Source organism: Poecilia mexicana, unplaced genomic scaffold (assembly GCF_051168715.1).
Source record: "Poecilia mexicana isolate PSO_F unplaced genomic scaffold, ASM5116871v1 scaffold_11, whole genome shotgun sequence".
Classification (NCBI taxonomy): Eukaryota; Metazoa; Chordata; class Actinopteri; order Cyprinodontiformes; family Poeciliidae; genus Poecilia; species Poecilia mexicana.
In genome coordinates, this window is record NW_028263380.1 from 15021814 (window position 1) to 15038382 (window position 16569).

Consider the following 16569-nt stretch of genomic DNA (forward strand, 5'->3'; position numbering starts at 1 on the left):
TGGCTTAGCATGTAGAAACTAAGCCTACACTTGAATTTGAAACAATAGAGCATAAGTTTTGCACATTTTGTTTTGTGCAGATAACCCGTTAGAAACTGTTTGTATTCAGTAAGCAAGATTATGTTATTTTGTATACCCTAATGTACAAACACTACTAAATAATGCAACTATAGAACTCAACGCAGCCTTTTTTTCATTTTTATGGTGCAGCAGGCTCAGACTGTACAGATACATTCATCACACTGCTGCACCATGCAAAACTCAACAGTCTTAGACTTACAGCAAACACACAGCAAACATGCAAGTAATCTTCTATAAAGCTTTGAAAAGAAGAAGATTTTGTATTTTATTTTGTCAATGTTTCAGCCAACCTACCATTTAAAGATTTTTATGATGACAGAATAAGCAACTGTATGAAAAGATTATTGATGTCTCTGACTCCCTTCACTGAGAGGCCACCACTTTTCCTCTTTTGTGTTAAGCCATCCCCAACTCACTTCCTTCTTTCGCAGGTTAACACCTGACCAGCTATTTACCTCTTCGGTACTCAGATACCAATCTCTGCAGGATATAACTCAGCTCAGAATTAGCTGGGTCCTGGGGAAACTCGTCCGGATTCTCACAGCCATACTGAACCTCTTTCCCCAGCTAAACTGAGTAGCCTTGGCAATCAGCCGAGCCACACAGATCACGCTTATTAAAGCAGCTGGTTTCCCCTTTATTACAAACGGCTCGTGGAACTGATCCAGATACGACGTGGTGACTTGTAGGGATGTTGTTTTAATAATCTGGTGCCATCTGAAGGACTTCTCAATCACGCAGAGGTCAAATTGTTCTACGGTTTAATTATGTGATTTGTAAAAAAAAAAATTGTAGGAGGCAAGGATTGATCTCACTTTATGTTTTCAAATCAGAAGTTATTGCCTTTAAGCTGGTTGACTTTTGCGTTTCCTTCCAAAAGCTTTTCACAATAGTTTACTGGAATTTCGGCCCATTCCTCCTGACAGAACTGGTGTAAAACCTTTTTTCACTTCATATGTTTTGTCTCCTCAGGAGTATATCAAGTGAGCTGGGAGTCGACTGGTTTGTCCTGAACACAGGAACCCCCCCATCACCTTCAGAGGCCTCTCAGCAAGACCTTTCTCCTCTATCGCTTCTTCTAAATTGTCTTTAAAATGGAGGAAGGCTATCAAAACCGGACTGCTTTCATAAAAGGTGCCAAAGACATTGCAAAAGAAGTCAAGCGGCAAGCCTCAAAGAAAGTTGGCCGCTCGGTGGATCGGATGAGCGACGAGTACAGCAAGAGGTCCTACAACCGCTTTGAAGAGGACGACGACGATGACTACCCTATGCAGGGGAGCCAAGAAGGAGGCTACTACCGCAGCGACAGCCAGGCCGCCAACGACGACGAGGGTGGCCACAGTGACTCCACCGAGGGCCACGACGAGGACGACGAGATCTACGAGGGGGAGTACCAAGGAATCCCCAGGGCCGATTCTGGGAAAGGCGACCTGGCCGGAGGTCCTGGGTCAATAACAACCGGGGCTCAGCAGTTCAAAGATGTTGGGGCATCCGAGGCGGCGAGGCGGAAGGACCAGGAGGAGCTGGCTCAGCAGTACGAGACCATTTTACAGGAATGCGGCCACGGGAAGTTCCAGTGGACCCTGTACTTCGTGCTGGGGCTGGCACTGATGGCCGATGGCGTGGAAATCTTCGTGGTGGGGTTTGTCCTCCCCAGTGCAGAGAAGGACATGTGTCTGTCTGAACCCAGCAAAAGCATGCTTGGTAAGACTCCACTGGTGATCATTTCTGAGGGAACATACTCCTGTGTGTCAGAGATTAAGGTACTTGTTCAAGTCCTATTTAAAACACTTCAATGACTCACTGTTGCTCTTGGCGACATGTTCCTTCATCACGCTGTTCACACGTGTACTGATGATTATTTTGAGTCAGTTCCACATATGCCAGTAGTCTCTGGGGAATTTTCAACTCTAGCTGCAGCCGTGGTCTTAATTTTATTTATTATTAATGGTTTAGAAACTTACGTTCTCAGGAATGATGCCGCACACTTTGCTGCTAATAGATTCCTGGAGATCCATCTCTGTTTATGCTCCATGAAAATTTTGGGAGATAATCTAGAGCAGGTACAAGATAAAAAATTGAATTCTGACAAAGAAAGAGCTCTTCTGTTTAATTTTCCAATGACTGTTAGGGAAAAGGTTACACAGGAAGGCAGGAAATGTTAATGGCTTAACAGAATAAAGTCTGCAGTTTTTCAGGTTGGTTTCCAAAACGTTCAGTGAACTTACCAGCTAGTTACCTTACTGGTTACTTTCAGGAACTCAGAAGATACTTTCCCAGAAATTGTCTGAAATGTTTGTGTATTTCTCTGATTTTAAAGTACTTTCTAAAAACCTTTACCAGCTGATCAGAAAGAGGGATCATGGACATCTAACGCTGACATGATTTACGAGTTATAATCCTGAATGCACAATATACTTTCCAAAAATCTGGAGGTTATTTTGTGGGACTTACTGCTTCATAATTCAGTTTACATAAAATACAAAAACTTAGTAGAAACTTGTAGGATTTTACTGGCTACTTTCTGAACTTACGGGACAACTGACTAGAATTTATACCTTGGAAATTGTCATTCTAGAAACTAAATGAGTACTTTCTACAACTGCCTTGGGACTTACTTTCCTGAAGTTAAAGACTTTCTATATGGAACTTAAAGGATATTTTTCAGGACTTTCCCAAATGTTGCTGATTGTTTTCCTACCAAGCCAGCTATGGCAATTTAATTGATACAGAACAACAACCTGGTAAGGGCAAATATTTCAATTGTTAAATTCAAATGTGGTGTATCCCTTCAAACTGCTGGCGTAAGATGCTTGAGGAAAGAGGTTCAAATAACTTCACAGCAAAGGATTTTATTTGAAACTGCATGCCGTACTAGGAAACCCTAATCAAGAGGATATCTTAGCCCATTTGTTGAAATCCCAAATGATCTTTAAACACAGCTTTTTTTTCCCTTTTTTTTTCACAGTGCATATACAGAACCATATTAGCATTACTCAACGTATAGATCTTACTTTCAAATACGTTTTGTTCTCATTCACACTTTCCATATCTGACCTTCTTTAGCTCATGGCTCCACACCGCTAGAATCCAGAACTTTCCTTATTTAATCTGCCTCAACACACTTGGTAGCAATCAAACACATAATATCAAAGATTAATAAGACAGTGAATTAGCATTTTTTGCTCAGAATTGGCTGATAGAAAAAAAGTCTGTAAACATCAAATCTTGAAAGCTAAAACGTTTCGTTTGCTCTCCTGACAGGCCTCATCGTGTACTTTGGGATGATGGTTGGGGCTTTCCTCTGGGGGGCCATGGCAGACCGGATAGGCCGTCGGCAGTCCCTCATCATCTCTCTGTCCATCAACAGTATCTTCTCCTTCTTCTCGTCCTTCGTTCAGGGTTACAGCACTTTTCTGTTTTGCCGCCTCCTCTCGGGTGTTGGGTAATTGCACCTTTAACTCTTTTTGTGAATTCCTCTATCCAGCACGTCACGTACTATCTGAACATCACTCTGTAATTGGATTAGTAATGTTTTCCACCCTACTTGATAGTATTTTTGATGTTTATAACACAAAATCAATGTAAAACTCTCTTATTCCCTAAGAGAACAATTATTGTCCTGTAGAGTTTTATTGTTGTTCCAGTATTTTCCACTTCATCTGAACTGGTGAATTGAAAGGTCAACATCATTCCCAGTGAGTTACAACCAATAACCTACTCTATGATCACACAGGGCAGAAGGAGAAGCTCGAGTCATCCCTTATGTCTTTATGTTTTGCTTCCAAGCAGCCAGACTTCGTAATCCCTTAAAGTCATCTTCATCATTCATTTTTAAAGCTGCTTAGAAGAATGTTTTCTTCCATAAATCAAACATAACTATGGTCTTAAACTCAGAGTACCACTGTTGTGTCTATACATGACAGACAGCTAAGAGAAGAATTGATTTTAAATCTCTAGGCACTTTATTACTGGCAGCCAGTCACAAATACACAATTTATTCCTAGTGCTTTGAGTTTTTAAATGAAAAATGCCAACAGTGACACATTCTGGTATGTACTGAGTAAGAACTGTATTTTTGTATTGATTCCTCGAGGCTCAAGGCAGATCAATCATCTTAAGGTCAAGCAGTTCCTTGGTTTCAGGTTTTTGCTTGTCTCTTTTTATTTATTAGCGACAGGACCAAAGAAACTCTCACTGGGAATAACGTACAACAAGCCTCTAGTAACAAAGTTCCTAAAGACAAATTAGAAGTTGTTTATTACGAGCAGACTACAGCTAAACATTGGATGATGTACAGCTTAGTTGAAAATACATTGAACCTTTTAAAGACATGGTAACTTTTACTCTTTAAACAAAATCAGAAAAGTCTGTGTCCTGTGCAGCGGAATAAATAGCAACTATGTGGATGATTTAAAGCAACAATAGCAAGGTTATGTGGTACCGAACGAGACAGCAAAACAAGCACAATAAAAGTCAACAAGTCAAACTGTCTCTGCCTAACATTCACTGTCGTCTTGTGTCACTGGTCCAGATAATATAAGTGGTTTTAAATCACTTCCTGCTGCAGCATTTTTGATTAAAATGGCTGAATTATCTCCTCAATCTGGCAGCAAATACCGTAGATTAATCATCCATTCATTGCAAGCAAATAAGATGAAGCAGGGGAATTTCTGAAAACACGCAGGACAGTAGCAGGGCTAAGGACCACTACCCAAATGCTTTCTGGCATTTTGGGCTATGAAGTGAACAAATTAAAATAAAGTTATACTTTCTTTTACAATGATTTAAAACACCTCTCCCCAACGCTGATCTTTGGACTCTGACCTTTACAGAATTGGTGGCTCCATTCCCATCGTGTTCTCCTACTACTCTGAATTTCTGTCCCAAGAGAAGCGCGGCGAGCACCTCAGCTGGCTCTGCATGTTCTGGATGATTGGAGGAATTTATGCGTCCGCCATGGCCTGGGCCATCATCCCACACTATGGTGAGCATGGAAATACAAATGATCACGACGCAGAGATTTTAAGGAGCGTTAGGGCCAACATGTTGGGCTCTACAGCCTTTTCAGATTTACTTCCAAATTCATTGTCTGCTGCTTGTTGATTTGATTCAGTTCTAGTCTTTTTTTCCAGCCCCCTGGTCTCAGGCTTTTACTGTCTAATCTGTGTAAACATATATATAAAGTTTGCCCCCATTCTGCAGTCCTGCTCTGCCAACATTTGTTATTTGTCATTTTTTTAAAATTGTTTTGGACTTGCACTACGGCTTGCAAACTAGCATAATTTTTATGTAATCTTGCAAGGATCCTGTTAATTCAAATTCAAATAATCTTTGAATCTTTGTAGCCCTTTGTGATTTTAAGACAAATTTACGTGGCCTACTCTATAACCACTCATTTTCACTAAAAACTAAAAACAAACAAAAAAATAACCCCCCATATTTGTCTCTCTCTCTCTCGCTCTCTCTCTATTACTAGTTTTCTTTTTTCCAGCAATTGTAACAATGGAGGTACTTATAACACCCACTTCAAGTGACTCAGTAACGTGAACATGCACCATGAACAAATATGTGGAGCTGCTATATCTGATTTACTTTCATCGAATGATCCAAAACATGTAGGCGGTATTTTGCAGAGATCCATTTTCGGCCAAACACCATCTGGTTAATTATTGCATGTTACACACAGTCACTGAAAAAAAAAAAAAAAACTGTTTGTGAGCTGAAACTCACCCCTCTGACCAAAGACAAGATATTTTGTCTTTATATTGTGTTTCAGCCAGTTAACTCACCAGTATAAGTTTTGACTTTATACTGACGTATGGTTGTAACTAATTTCCCTGTTTCTGTTTGGTTAAATGTCTTTTGTTGTTATTTGTCTTTACTTCCAAGGGTGGAGTTTCCAGATGGGCTCAGCGTATCAGTTCCACAGCTGGCGAGTGTTTGTGTTGGTCTGTGCGTTTCCTTCTGTTGCCGCCATCGCCGCACTCAACGCCATGCCTGAGAGCCCACGCTTCTACTTAGAGGTGTGCATAACAGATGACAATCAGTCTTTTTAGAGCTTTACACATTGCTTGAGATTTTACCGATTTAAAAACTTGGTGGAATATATATATATTTTTAAATTTACTTTCTTAGTCAGAAGTGACACGTCTTTATCTTCCTTTTCAAAACAGAATGGGAAGCATGATGAAGGCTGGATGATTCTGAAGCAAGTTCATGACACAAACATGAGAGCGAAAGGATACCCAGAGAAGGTGTTCACTGTGAGTATCCTCGAGAAATAGTTGTTGCAATCACTGAAACCAAAAGGTGAAAAAAGATTCCAAGAGGCGACAGACAATAAACATCACTTCATAAATGCTAGCTGGGAAAAACGTCTCGCAATCTTGCAGTTACCTGCATCATTACTGTGCAACATTCAGAATGTATTGTGTTGTATAATTTATATATTGCTTATTTGTTTCATTGACTTCTAGGCTCTGAAGGGTCAGAAACTGAACTGAGTTGTGAGCTTAAATCTTGTTTTATTAGTAAAATCAAATCGGTTTTTATTTGTGCAGTACCAAATTATATCAACATAAAAATATGTTTAACATTTAATAAATCATTTGAAAACCGCTTTTTGTATTTACTCTGGTTATCTTTGTCAATAAAGATCTGAAGTACATAAGTTTGACAAGAACAACAACAACAAAAGAAAAACACAGAGAACTGTAATGGGGCAAATATTTTCTCTCTACGTTGTTTTTATATGAAATAAGCTTAAGCCAACAAGGTTTCCAATGATTATTTTCAAACATATTTCCTGAATTGGCTTCTATGAAAGCCTCTGACTGTCTTGTGTCTGGTTACTCCAAGGTCACCACAATAAAGACTGTGAAGCAGGTTGATGAGTTGGTGGACATTGGCACCGACACCCCCGTCTGGCAGCGCTACAGGCTGAAGATTATGAGTCTCTCCCAACAGGTCGGTAAAACTGTCAGTTACAAATGTGCTTTTTTTTTTTTTTAACCCAGATTGTTTTTTTTATGTCACAATCTGCAGCACAGCCACAGCACTGTGACACAGTTCTGTTAGATTTTGATGTATTCAGCCTACTTTCTGCTAAATGCAACTCCTACACCCTCCGTCCTGAATAAATAACACTTAACAACGAGGGTTGGAACTTGGTTTTGATTCTCAAATTTTGTTCATATGCAAAGCTTAGAAATTAGCTTTGAAGAGTAATTAGATCAAACCCAGATAAGGATTTATGTCTTTTAAATTAATCTTGTGTTTTCTCTCTTCACACGCTGCAGATACGCAACAACATTCTTGCCTGCTTTAGCCCTGAATACAAAAGGACCACCTTTATGCTCATGGCTGTTTGGTTCAGCATGTCTTTCAGGTGAACCGAAGAGCCCCGTCACTGTTCCTGTAGTATCTCACATATATATCCTGCTTAATTGTGGTGCTTCTTCCATCTGTCTTGTCTTCAAAAAACCTTGCAGCTACTACGGGCTGACGGTGTGGTTCCCTGACATGATCAAGTACATCCAGAAGCAGGAATATGAATCACGGACAAAGACCTTCACCAAGGAGCGAGTGGAGCACGTCACTTTTAACTTCACCCTGGAAAACCAAGTCCATCGCGATGGATACTATTTTAATGACAAGTAGGGCTTTCTTCTTACTCTGATGTGTAGCAAACGTGGGCCATGATAACCTCTGTTAGATAAAATGAGTTATACCACGCAAATGTGTTTCATTTCCAGAACATGAAAACAAAAGTCTATTTGGATCTAAATCTTCAAAATACCAGTTAAATGGACTAAAATCAAAAGTCTATGAAGGTCTTTTCATATGGCACATACTGTACATCACGTGTTTAGTGATTCCCCCCTCTGATCAATTCAAATTCAAAAATACTCCATTAATCCTAAAGGGAAATTAAATGTTGTTATAACTTATATTGTCCGAGTTTCTTCAAAAGGTTGTCGTAGATACTGACTGGGCAAGGCTGATCTCATGTAGCAGTCTGTTTTACTGCAAATCTAAGGATTTGTTGATGCAGTTGAAGCATTTTTTCTGCTTTTGGGATGTTAATCAGCTACTTCCAGTTGCAAACCGCCTCATTTCTTTGATTATGCATCATAGCAAATGTCCATAAATAAAAATGTATCAAGAAAAATCCTTCCAGCTGCAAATCATCTAAAATCAGAGAGAATATTTGGCCAAAAAATGTTATGTTTTTGCCAGAAGCTGAGGAAGGAAAAGACAAGTGAGAATTTAAAGCTATTGGATCATTGTGTAAACTTTAGAACTGATCATAAATCAATTATGAATCATTTCAAAAGCTTTTAAACTTTGCGAAAATCATCATTCCCTTTAAAGTGCACGATTAAACATAATAAAACAGGGACAGGGACAGTGACACGCTGTGATGGTGAAGGCTTTTTCCAAAAGTTTCAGTCAGATTAATGCGACGTACGCATTTGTGTGAAAAGTCCGATTCTTAAAGACGGCGCCCGCAATATAAATTATTTATTCAAAAGTCTGTAGTGCAACTGAGTTATCTAAAGCTTGTGTGTGCAGGTTCCTCAGCCTGAAGATGAAGTCCATGGTGTTTGAAGACTCTGTGTTTGAGGAGTGCTACTTTGAGGACGTCACCTCCACACACACGTTCTTCAGGAACTGCACCTTCATCGCCAGCTTGTTCTATAATACAGGTAAATACTATTATAGCAAATATTAGTTAAACGTGATTTGGTGGGGAGCATGGTTTTAATTTTAGAGCTGTTGCTCTGTCATGTTTCAGGACCGGTAATCATAATGACAATGTGATATTTTGTCTCTGTCCCTTGAATTTCCCCTGCAAAACGAACAAACAAAAACGACTGTATTTGTCTTTTTTATATCCCTATAATTCATCAAGAAGGAAATTAGAATAGAAAAGAAGATCTGAGAAAACATTTATTTGGGAATGTCACTATTACATAATATAACGATGCACAAACAAGGACTGCAGTAAGAAAAGAGGAAGACTAATTTTACTTGAGTCAGTAAGTAGTGTTCTGATTTCTATGAAATAAACACAAACACTTACAGTTACAGTTTGCATTTATCCATGGAAATTAGTTTGCTTAAAATGAATATGCATAAATTAATAATTTGATTTTACAGTGAAATACCCAGAAAAAGAAGAGCAGTGAGAAACAGCAGAAACCCTGTGATGCTTGTTACCCTGGGTTACTCTTTAGCTGCACCAATCGTAACCACGGCAACACAAACAAATCCAGCACAGAAATGGGCTGACGGGATTGGATGAGAAGCGGCTCTTTGAGATTTAGAGAGCATAAATCGAACAGGGAACATGAGACAGACTTATCCATGTGGGTGGAGACAAGACAAGGCTCCTGTGACCAGCCTCTGCTTGTGGTTTTGATTCCTGCCAAAGGTCTAAATCAACATGTCAGAGTCGAAGCTGGGAATCACATCTGAGAGCCTCTAACGCTTCTTTTGTTGACATTTTGCAGCCCTTCATTCTTAGCTGTGACAGATTTATTCTTGCCTATTTTTCTCAGGGAAAGCACCAACCTCTTTCCTCTCACGCTTGAAGCCAACGACATATTCTTTTCTTTCCGTCACTGCTCCATAAAACTTTTTTTATTTTATTTTTTGAAAGCATTGGATGACTGTAGTTTTAACACCGTCTTGGGGAGATCTACGAGTAAAACTAATCATAAGCAGCTCCGACAGAAACATAGATAAACTGAAGATAGAGGAGTCATTTAATCTCATATTTTGATTGTTTTTTAAATTCCAATGACATTCAGCATTTAAATTGTTCCTTATGCCGACAAATCAGTGATTCTTGAGAATAGGGACAAAATGGGTTTTAATTTTCCCATATTTTTTATTATTATTATTTCTCAACCTTATGCAACCGTATGCAAATATGACAAATAATGTTTTGGAAATGTAAAGATGCTAAGGTACAGGCTCTCAGTTGCAACATTTAAAAAAAAAAATTTAAATTTTTAATTACCTGACCCAGAACTTTGTCATCACCATCTGACAAAAATAAATATAAAATTATTTTTAAGATACCCTATTAGTGATATTTTTACTCATTTTACAGGCAAATGCTTCTCAACAAACAAAAGAAATATTATTTAAAACCAAAAACAACAAAAAATCCATCTGACGGAGTTGACAGTGCATGACGGAGTTGACACAGAACTGAAGGTGGTGACAAACTAGTGAGTAAAATGAAAAACTTGGTACTTGTGAAATAATGCAATTTATGTAAAATACATTAAAATTAATTAATTGCACATTTAAGTGAGTTTTGACAGCAATTTCACTGAAAGAGTCACAAAAACTCTGATGGAGTTGACGAAATGCCAAACTACCTCAATTTATGTTACTCTGAAGGAGGCCATATTGTAGCTCATGAGGGTCATGAAATCTTTACAGTTTACCAAAATTAAGCTTTTATTTCACAAAATTTCATCAAAGGCATTGACACATCATGGTTGTGACGAACAACTTAGGAATAAAACAGAAGGAAAAACTAAAGAATAACATAAGCTAACCAGAGCTAACTAGCCCTCTGAGCAAAGGAAGAGAAAGGAAGAGATCATGGGGTCCTCAGAAGTTCTGGTGCCCCCCAATAATGCCTGATTTTTTTTACATTATTTTTATGTCTGATGGTGTTGACAAAAACTAGGGACAAATTTCAACGGAGTTGGAAAATATCTAAAAATTATTTTAAATTGAATTTATTGATACTTTTATAATTATTTATATGACTACTTATACTTAATTGTCATAATATATAATGTTAGTATTTCTTTAATTGTTTTAAACTATTATAATGTATTGAGTTCTGCTCTGGGACAAGGGATTTTACAGGCATCATCCACCGACTACAATGTTTAAAATAAAAAAAATATCCAGCAAACATACATTGTTGTGCTCACATGACCCAGGTTAGTTTAGTCAGATATTTGCAAAAATTATATTTTGTGTTTATTTTATTCAAATTTTGTGTTTTATCCATAGGACCGGTTTTGTCCCTATTCTCAAGAATCACTGAAATATGTCTGCAACAGGAAAACATGGCTTGTGTAATAGCAATAACAGCAACACAGGAACAGTTTGCAATGATGGCATGCTGAAGTTTACAGAATCCCTTGTCTGTTTTAAATCAACAGTGTGCACAAGTTTAAATTTAAGCAGTAGAAATATGGCAAGCCATTGTGTCATATTTTCTTCAGGCCAATGGAGCAGGTCTGGGAGAATCAGAAGGCGGTGCTATTGTTTTATTTATTTTTTTCGTTACTCTGGAATTTTTGGTTGTTGCATAACCATGGCAACTTCTTGTTGCTATGGTTACTCATGAAAATAACTTTCACAAAGTGAAAAAGTAAGAGCAAGCATCCTTTCAGCTCTACAACATCTAAAATTAAAAAAATAAAAACAAATAAATAAAAACAATGCTTCTTCCCCAAAGATGAACATAAAGAACGAATCAGAAGTGAACGGGATGGTTCTGGAGGGATGCAGGTTAGACTTGAGACTGGTTCACTTTGCAGTGGGATGGCCCCCATAAACATACACAGACAACAGAATGGTTTAGATCAGCAAAATTCTAATTAGCATTTTTTATGGCCTAATTAGAATTAGTATTCTAATTAGGCCATATTAGAATGGCCTAATTAAAGTCCAGACATAAATTCAGTTGGGAATGTGTGGCGGGACTTGAAAATGGAGGTTGATTTCTGATTTTCATCCAATCAGTTGAGAGAGACGTCTGTGTCAGGTTAGATAAGGACTTCACATAAAAGCACCTGGAAATGCCACATCTTGCAATATGTTTAGTTTTAGTTTTCACCTTTGATCCAAATCTCTGAGGTTGCAGTCCTCAGTGGGAACAATTATGCAACTTCTTTCCCTCCTCAGATTTGTTCAAGTACAGGTTCATCAACTGCAAGCTGATCAACAGCACGTTCCTCCACAACAAAGAGGGCTGCATGCTGGACTTCAGCGATGACTTCAACAACGCCTACATGATATACTTTGTCAACTTCCTCGGTACACTAGCTGTGCTCCCCGGGAACATTGTGTCTGCGCTTTTGATGGACAAAATTGGCCGTTTGAGGATGCTGGGTAGGGAAACGCAATCAAGTATGAATATCAACATTTGGTATGACTGCAAAATTGATTTAAAAGTTATGTTTTTTTTCTTCCCCAGCGGGATCTAGCGTCATATCATGTGTCAGCTGCTTCTTCTTGATGTTCGGCAACAGCGAGTCGGGGATGATCGCCCTCTTGTGTCTGTTTGGTGGCATCAGCATCGCCTCGTGGAACGCCCTGGATGTGATAACGGTGGAGCTGTACCCGTCAGATAAAAGGTAGCACAACAGCAGCACAGAACAGCTTCATAGTTAATCGTTTCTGGATCAGTAACTATGGAAACCCCTCTGACTGAGGTGCCAGAAATGAAAACTGTTTGTTTTAAATGATCACCTTTAAATGTTTTTTTTTGTTGGAATAAATCCTGCAGTTTTTTTTTAAATTTAAAACGAGTACTTTATGATTCTAAAACAATGTTTGGTAAATGTTTTTACATCTAAAAGCAGATTTTATGCTACAACATTATGACACCAAATTCCTTTCTATTGGTGTTTTTATTGCTCGAAGTGGTTTTTATTAATAGTTACCCAATCAAATCAAATCAAATGTCTTTCAAAATGTCTGTTTTTATTGTTTTCTTTGTTATCTTTCGTATTTTTTAAATTGATTCAGCTACACAAAATGGAACCAAATCGCATCTTTGTGACAGTAATATTGAAAAGACACAAAACACAAAAGAGCTTGTTTCCACAGCGATTGTCAATAAATATAAAACCCAATGAAACATAAAACAAGGGACATAATGGTTACAAAACAGTTAGTGAGAACATAAAAAATAAGAGTAATAGATTTTTTTTAAAACAATTAAATAAAAAATAGCAGAGAATTAAAGAAACAAAATAATCTAGATTATTTACATCAAGTATTTAAATATTAAAAATGTTATGTAAAATTTAAATCTCACCTTAGTAAATGTATGCCACACTTTTTAGATTTTTACTTGTAAAAATTAAAAAAAAATCCAAATAATTTATCGATTTATAATTATGCAATACTTTGTGTTGCTCCGTACATAAAGTTTCAGTAAAATGCATCAAAGTTTGTGGTTACGACATAAAAAAAATCTGAACATCTCTGCTATGTATACAAACGTCACTAGTTAAGGATTTCAGTACAATATACCGTTTTTTCCAGACTATAGAGCGCACCTCACTACAAGCCGCACCCACAAAGATTTTTTTTTAAACTGGAAATGTACATATATAAGCCACACCGCTCTCGGTTTTCCACAAGGAGGCAGCACAGGGCTGCGTCCTAAATCTGCTGCTAGCATGTGCTTGTTCTAAATGAAAATCAGCACTTTCTTCTTTGATTTTAAATTTTGACTTCCAATGATTCACTTCCTGCTAAAGAGCCCCCTGGTGGTTGAAGTTCAATCCACAGGAAAGCCGCACCGGGCTCTGAGCCGCATGGTTCAAAGCTTAGGAAAAAATAGCGGTTTATAGTCCGAAAAATACAGAAGGAGGCTTTTTATACCTGGATGAGTCATAGGTCAGAAGTAAGTGGATGTATAAAAGGAAAACGATTCATCTGAAAATTGGCAGGTACTGGATTGAAAATGAGGGGAAAAAGCACCAAGTCACCTGCAAAAAAAAAAAAAAAAAAAAAAAAAAAACTGAACTGATAGCTGCTCTCTGTTCTTGTCTTCAGGACCACAGCGTTCGGTTTCCTGAACGCCCTCTGCAAACTGGCAGCTGTTCTGGGCATCAGCATCTTCCAGTCGTTCGTGGGCATCACGAAGGCCGTACCCATCTTATTCGCCGGCGGAGCGCTCGCCGCCGGCAGTTTCCTCGCGACAAAGCTGCCTGAGACGAGAGGCCAGGTGTTGCAGTAAGGCAGACGACCAGCAGAAGGCAGCAGAGTTCAGCCGGAGGGAGAGAGTGATAGGCCTGAACATCCGCGAGAGCTTCAGCGCTGCCCGTTCGTTTCACAGCAACAGTAGAGACTGCCTGCCCCCCTATTGTAAGCCCAGAATCCTTTGAAATGTGGATTGCATCGTTCAATGTCAGGTATTAAAGAAGAGCAAACATTTTTTTTTTATTTTTTTTTTAGAAATTTCAACACCTGTGGCTTATTTTCAGCTGCTCTGGCAGGTATTACAAAAGTCTAATCCTACAAAGGTGGTTAAATATGTATTTGTACTAAGACACAGTCACAGTGGAATGGCAGAAAAAATACTGAAAAGAAGAAGCATTTGTTGTGGGAAAGATTCTTCTTTACTCGTGTGTCTTAATCTCCATGACTGGTTTACAGAGCTGTTACTTATTATACTGTTTTCTAATAGTCCAGTTCATCACTGCCAAACCCGCTGGGAGCTAGTATTACCTACCAAAACCCACTAAAACATTTCAGTAAAGCTGATTTCCTCAGACAAACAGACGGAGATGCATTTCACAGGATTCTTAGATCTAGTTCCTCCGTGTCAAGCCGGTGTTTACCCTCCCTGTTGTGTGACAGTCTGTGGATGTTCATGGGTGAGAGGGATGGATTTTGGTCAAATGTTTATGTGTGAGAGGAGACCATAATGTGCTTTTTGTCTGCATTAGCTGTGTGTTTTAAGGGAGCCAGTTGTGTTTGAGCTTTTGTGGATGGAAAAACTGGGAGGTTGAAGTGTTTGTTTTTAGGTGAAAATCAGGTTTTGGAGTTAGCTTCACAAAAAGGTTAATGTACGTCGATCGAATTGACTGCTTGTTTCTATGTCAGCAGGATGTTTTCATATTTTGATTTATTTTAGTCATAAAGATTCAAAACAACTCTTGATGTCATCTTATGTCCTCAGACTCAGGAGGAAATCCCAGACCTTAAACAGGTCTAGGTAGTTTTATCCTAAAGATGATTTGTTTCTTATTGTATTCATAATTCCGCAATCTGATTTTTTTTTGTCCTGGAGGTCAGTGAGTGATTTGCAGATACCAAGACTCACTGTGATATTATATTAAAATGATTAAAATTAGTTCTAAGACTCTGTAATAAATAAAACTCTGCAGCTTTAAATGTATTTATTCAGGAATACACCTACAAACACACCAGTCCAGGATGTGCTGCTTCAAACGTCGTACAATTTAACGATTAGCATTTCTGCTGTTTCATGCTCTTTCTTTGGCATTGATAGCTGTTTGGTAATGATTGAGCGCATAGTGCAGAGCATGTCATGGCACAGACAGACAGAAAACTGCAGCAGTTTCTACTTGGGATCAGATCAAGTCCTTCCTTTATCACCTTGGTCATTAAACAAATGGGACCAAAACTAAATATAGGCAGCAGAGCATATAGGGAAGATGTGAGTGAATTTTAAGGGCTCCTGTTCAGTCATTCCTCACCGTATAAGTTTTTACTGAAAAATTATCTCACTGCACCGCTCTCCAACTTAATACTAAAGCATTCTGAATACAAAATGGATTGTGCTTATTACTGATTCTTGGCATCATTTGTCTGAGGTTTTACATCATCATGTGTGCTGACAATCAGTGAGTGTGAGATTTTGACCTTAACACATCCTCTAGATTGTGTACATGTGTTTACTAGTAGCGTACTGTTATTTTATAGTTGTGGGCGGCATAAAATTAAATCTGCAAAAGAACGAGGAGATGAATTTCTAAAGGAATATGTTGTTAACAAATAGGAGACGGTTCTTATTACGAATAAAGATAATTACTTTCACACAATTGTTTACTACTACACATATTTTTTAAAGTAAAGAGAAAAATGAAATTCATAAATTTGTTTTTAAATTCCTCTATTTTTTCTATTTATAGTTGTATTAATATATTATTGATATAAAAGTACTTAACAGTAGCTTACTTTTTTTTCCATTAGCGAAGTGGACTTGCCCAAAACCAAAACAATCTTTGAAACACAACATAAGAATACATTTTAAAACATTAGGGCTTAAAGTAAAGGAAATAACTGCACAATATAAACTTAAAAACACTGCAGACTTGTTATTTTTATGTCATTCCAAAAACAAAAAGTCAGACCGCTCTTGACTTCTGTTAGCATAGTTTAGCATAGCACATGTGGTACAAACATATTAGCACTGGAAATGTAAGGCTGCCAGACATACAGTAACTTTATACAACTACATTTATTCTTTCACATATGAACAAAAACTGTTGCTAGTTCATGTGCAACTAGCGTTAGCCATGTAGCATAACTAGCTAATACAGCAAGTTGTGAAAGCAGCAGATAAAACTGACATGAGTTATTTCTTTAAAAGTAACTGAGTTTGTTCATGATCCATTTATTGATTTCTATTGATCTTTTATACCTCCCATAAAAACTGCTTTTTCTACATACCTCAGTTAA

The 16569-nt window shown here is 38.0% G+C and overlaps 1 protein-coding gene across 1 annotated transcript; it reads left to right on the top strand.

Moving 5' to 3' along the window:
* Positions 1-963: 963 nt before the first annotated feature.
* Positions 964-14293, top strand: LOC106932689 (synaptic vesicle glycoprotein 2A-like). The gene is made up of 12 exons (XM_015011499.2): positions 964-1785; positions 3346-3526; positions 4917-5068; positions 5974-6107; positions 6258-6347; positions 6943-7050; positions 7383-7471; positions 7575-7739; positions 8659-8792; positions 12031-12237; positions 12323-12482; positions 13915-14293. The coding sequence occupies exons 1-12, from the start codon at positions 1176-1178 to the stop codon at positions 14096-14098; spliced, it is 2214 nt and encodes a 737-aa protein (XP_014866985.2). The 5' UTR covers positions 964-1175; the 3' UTR covers positions 14099-14293.
* The last annotated feature ends 2276 nt before the right edge of the window (positions 14294-16569 follow it).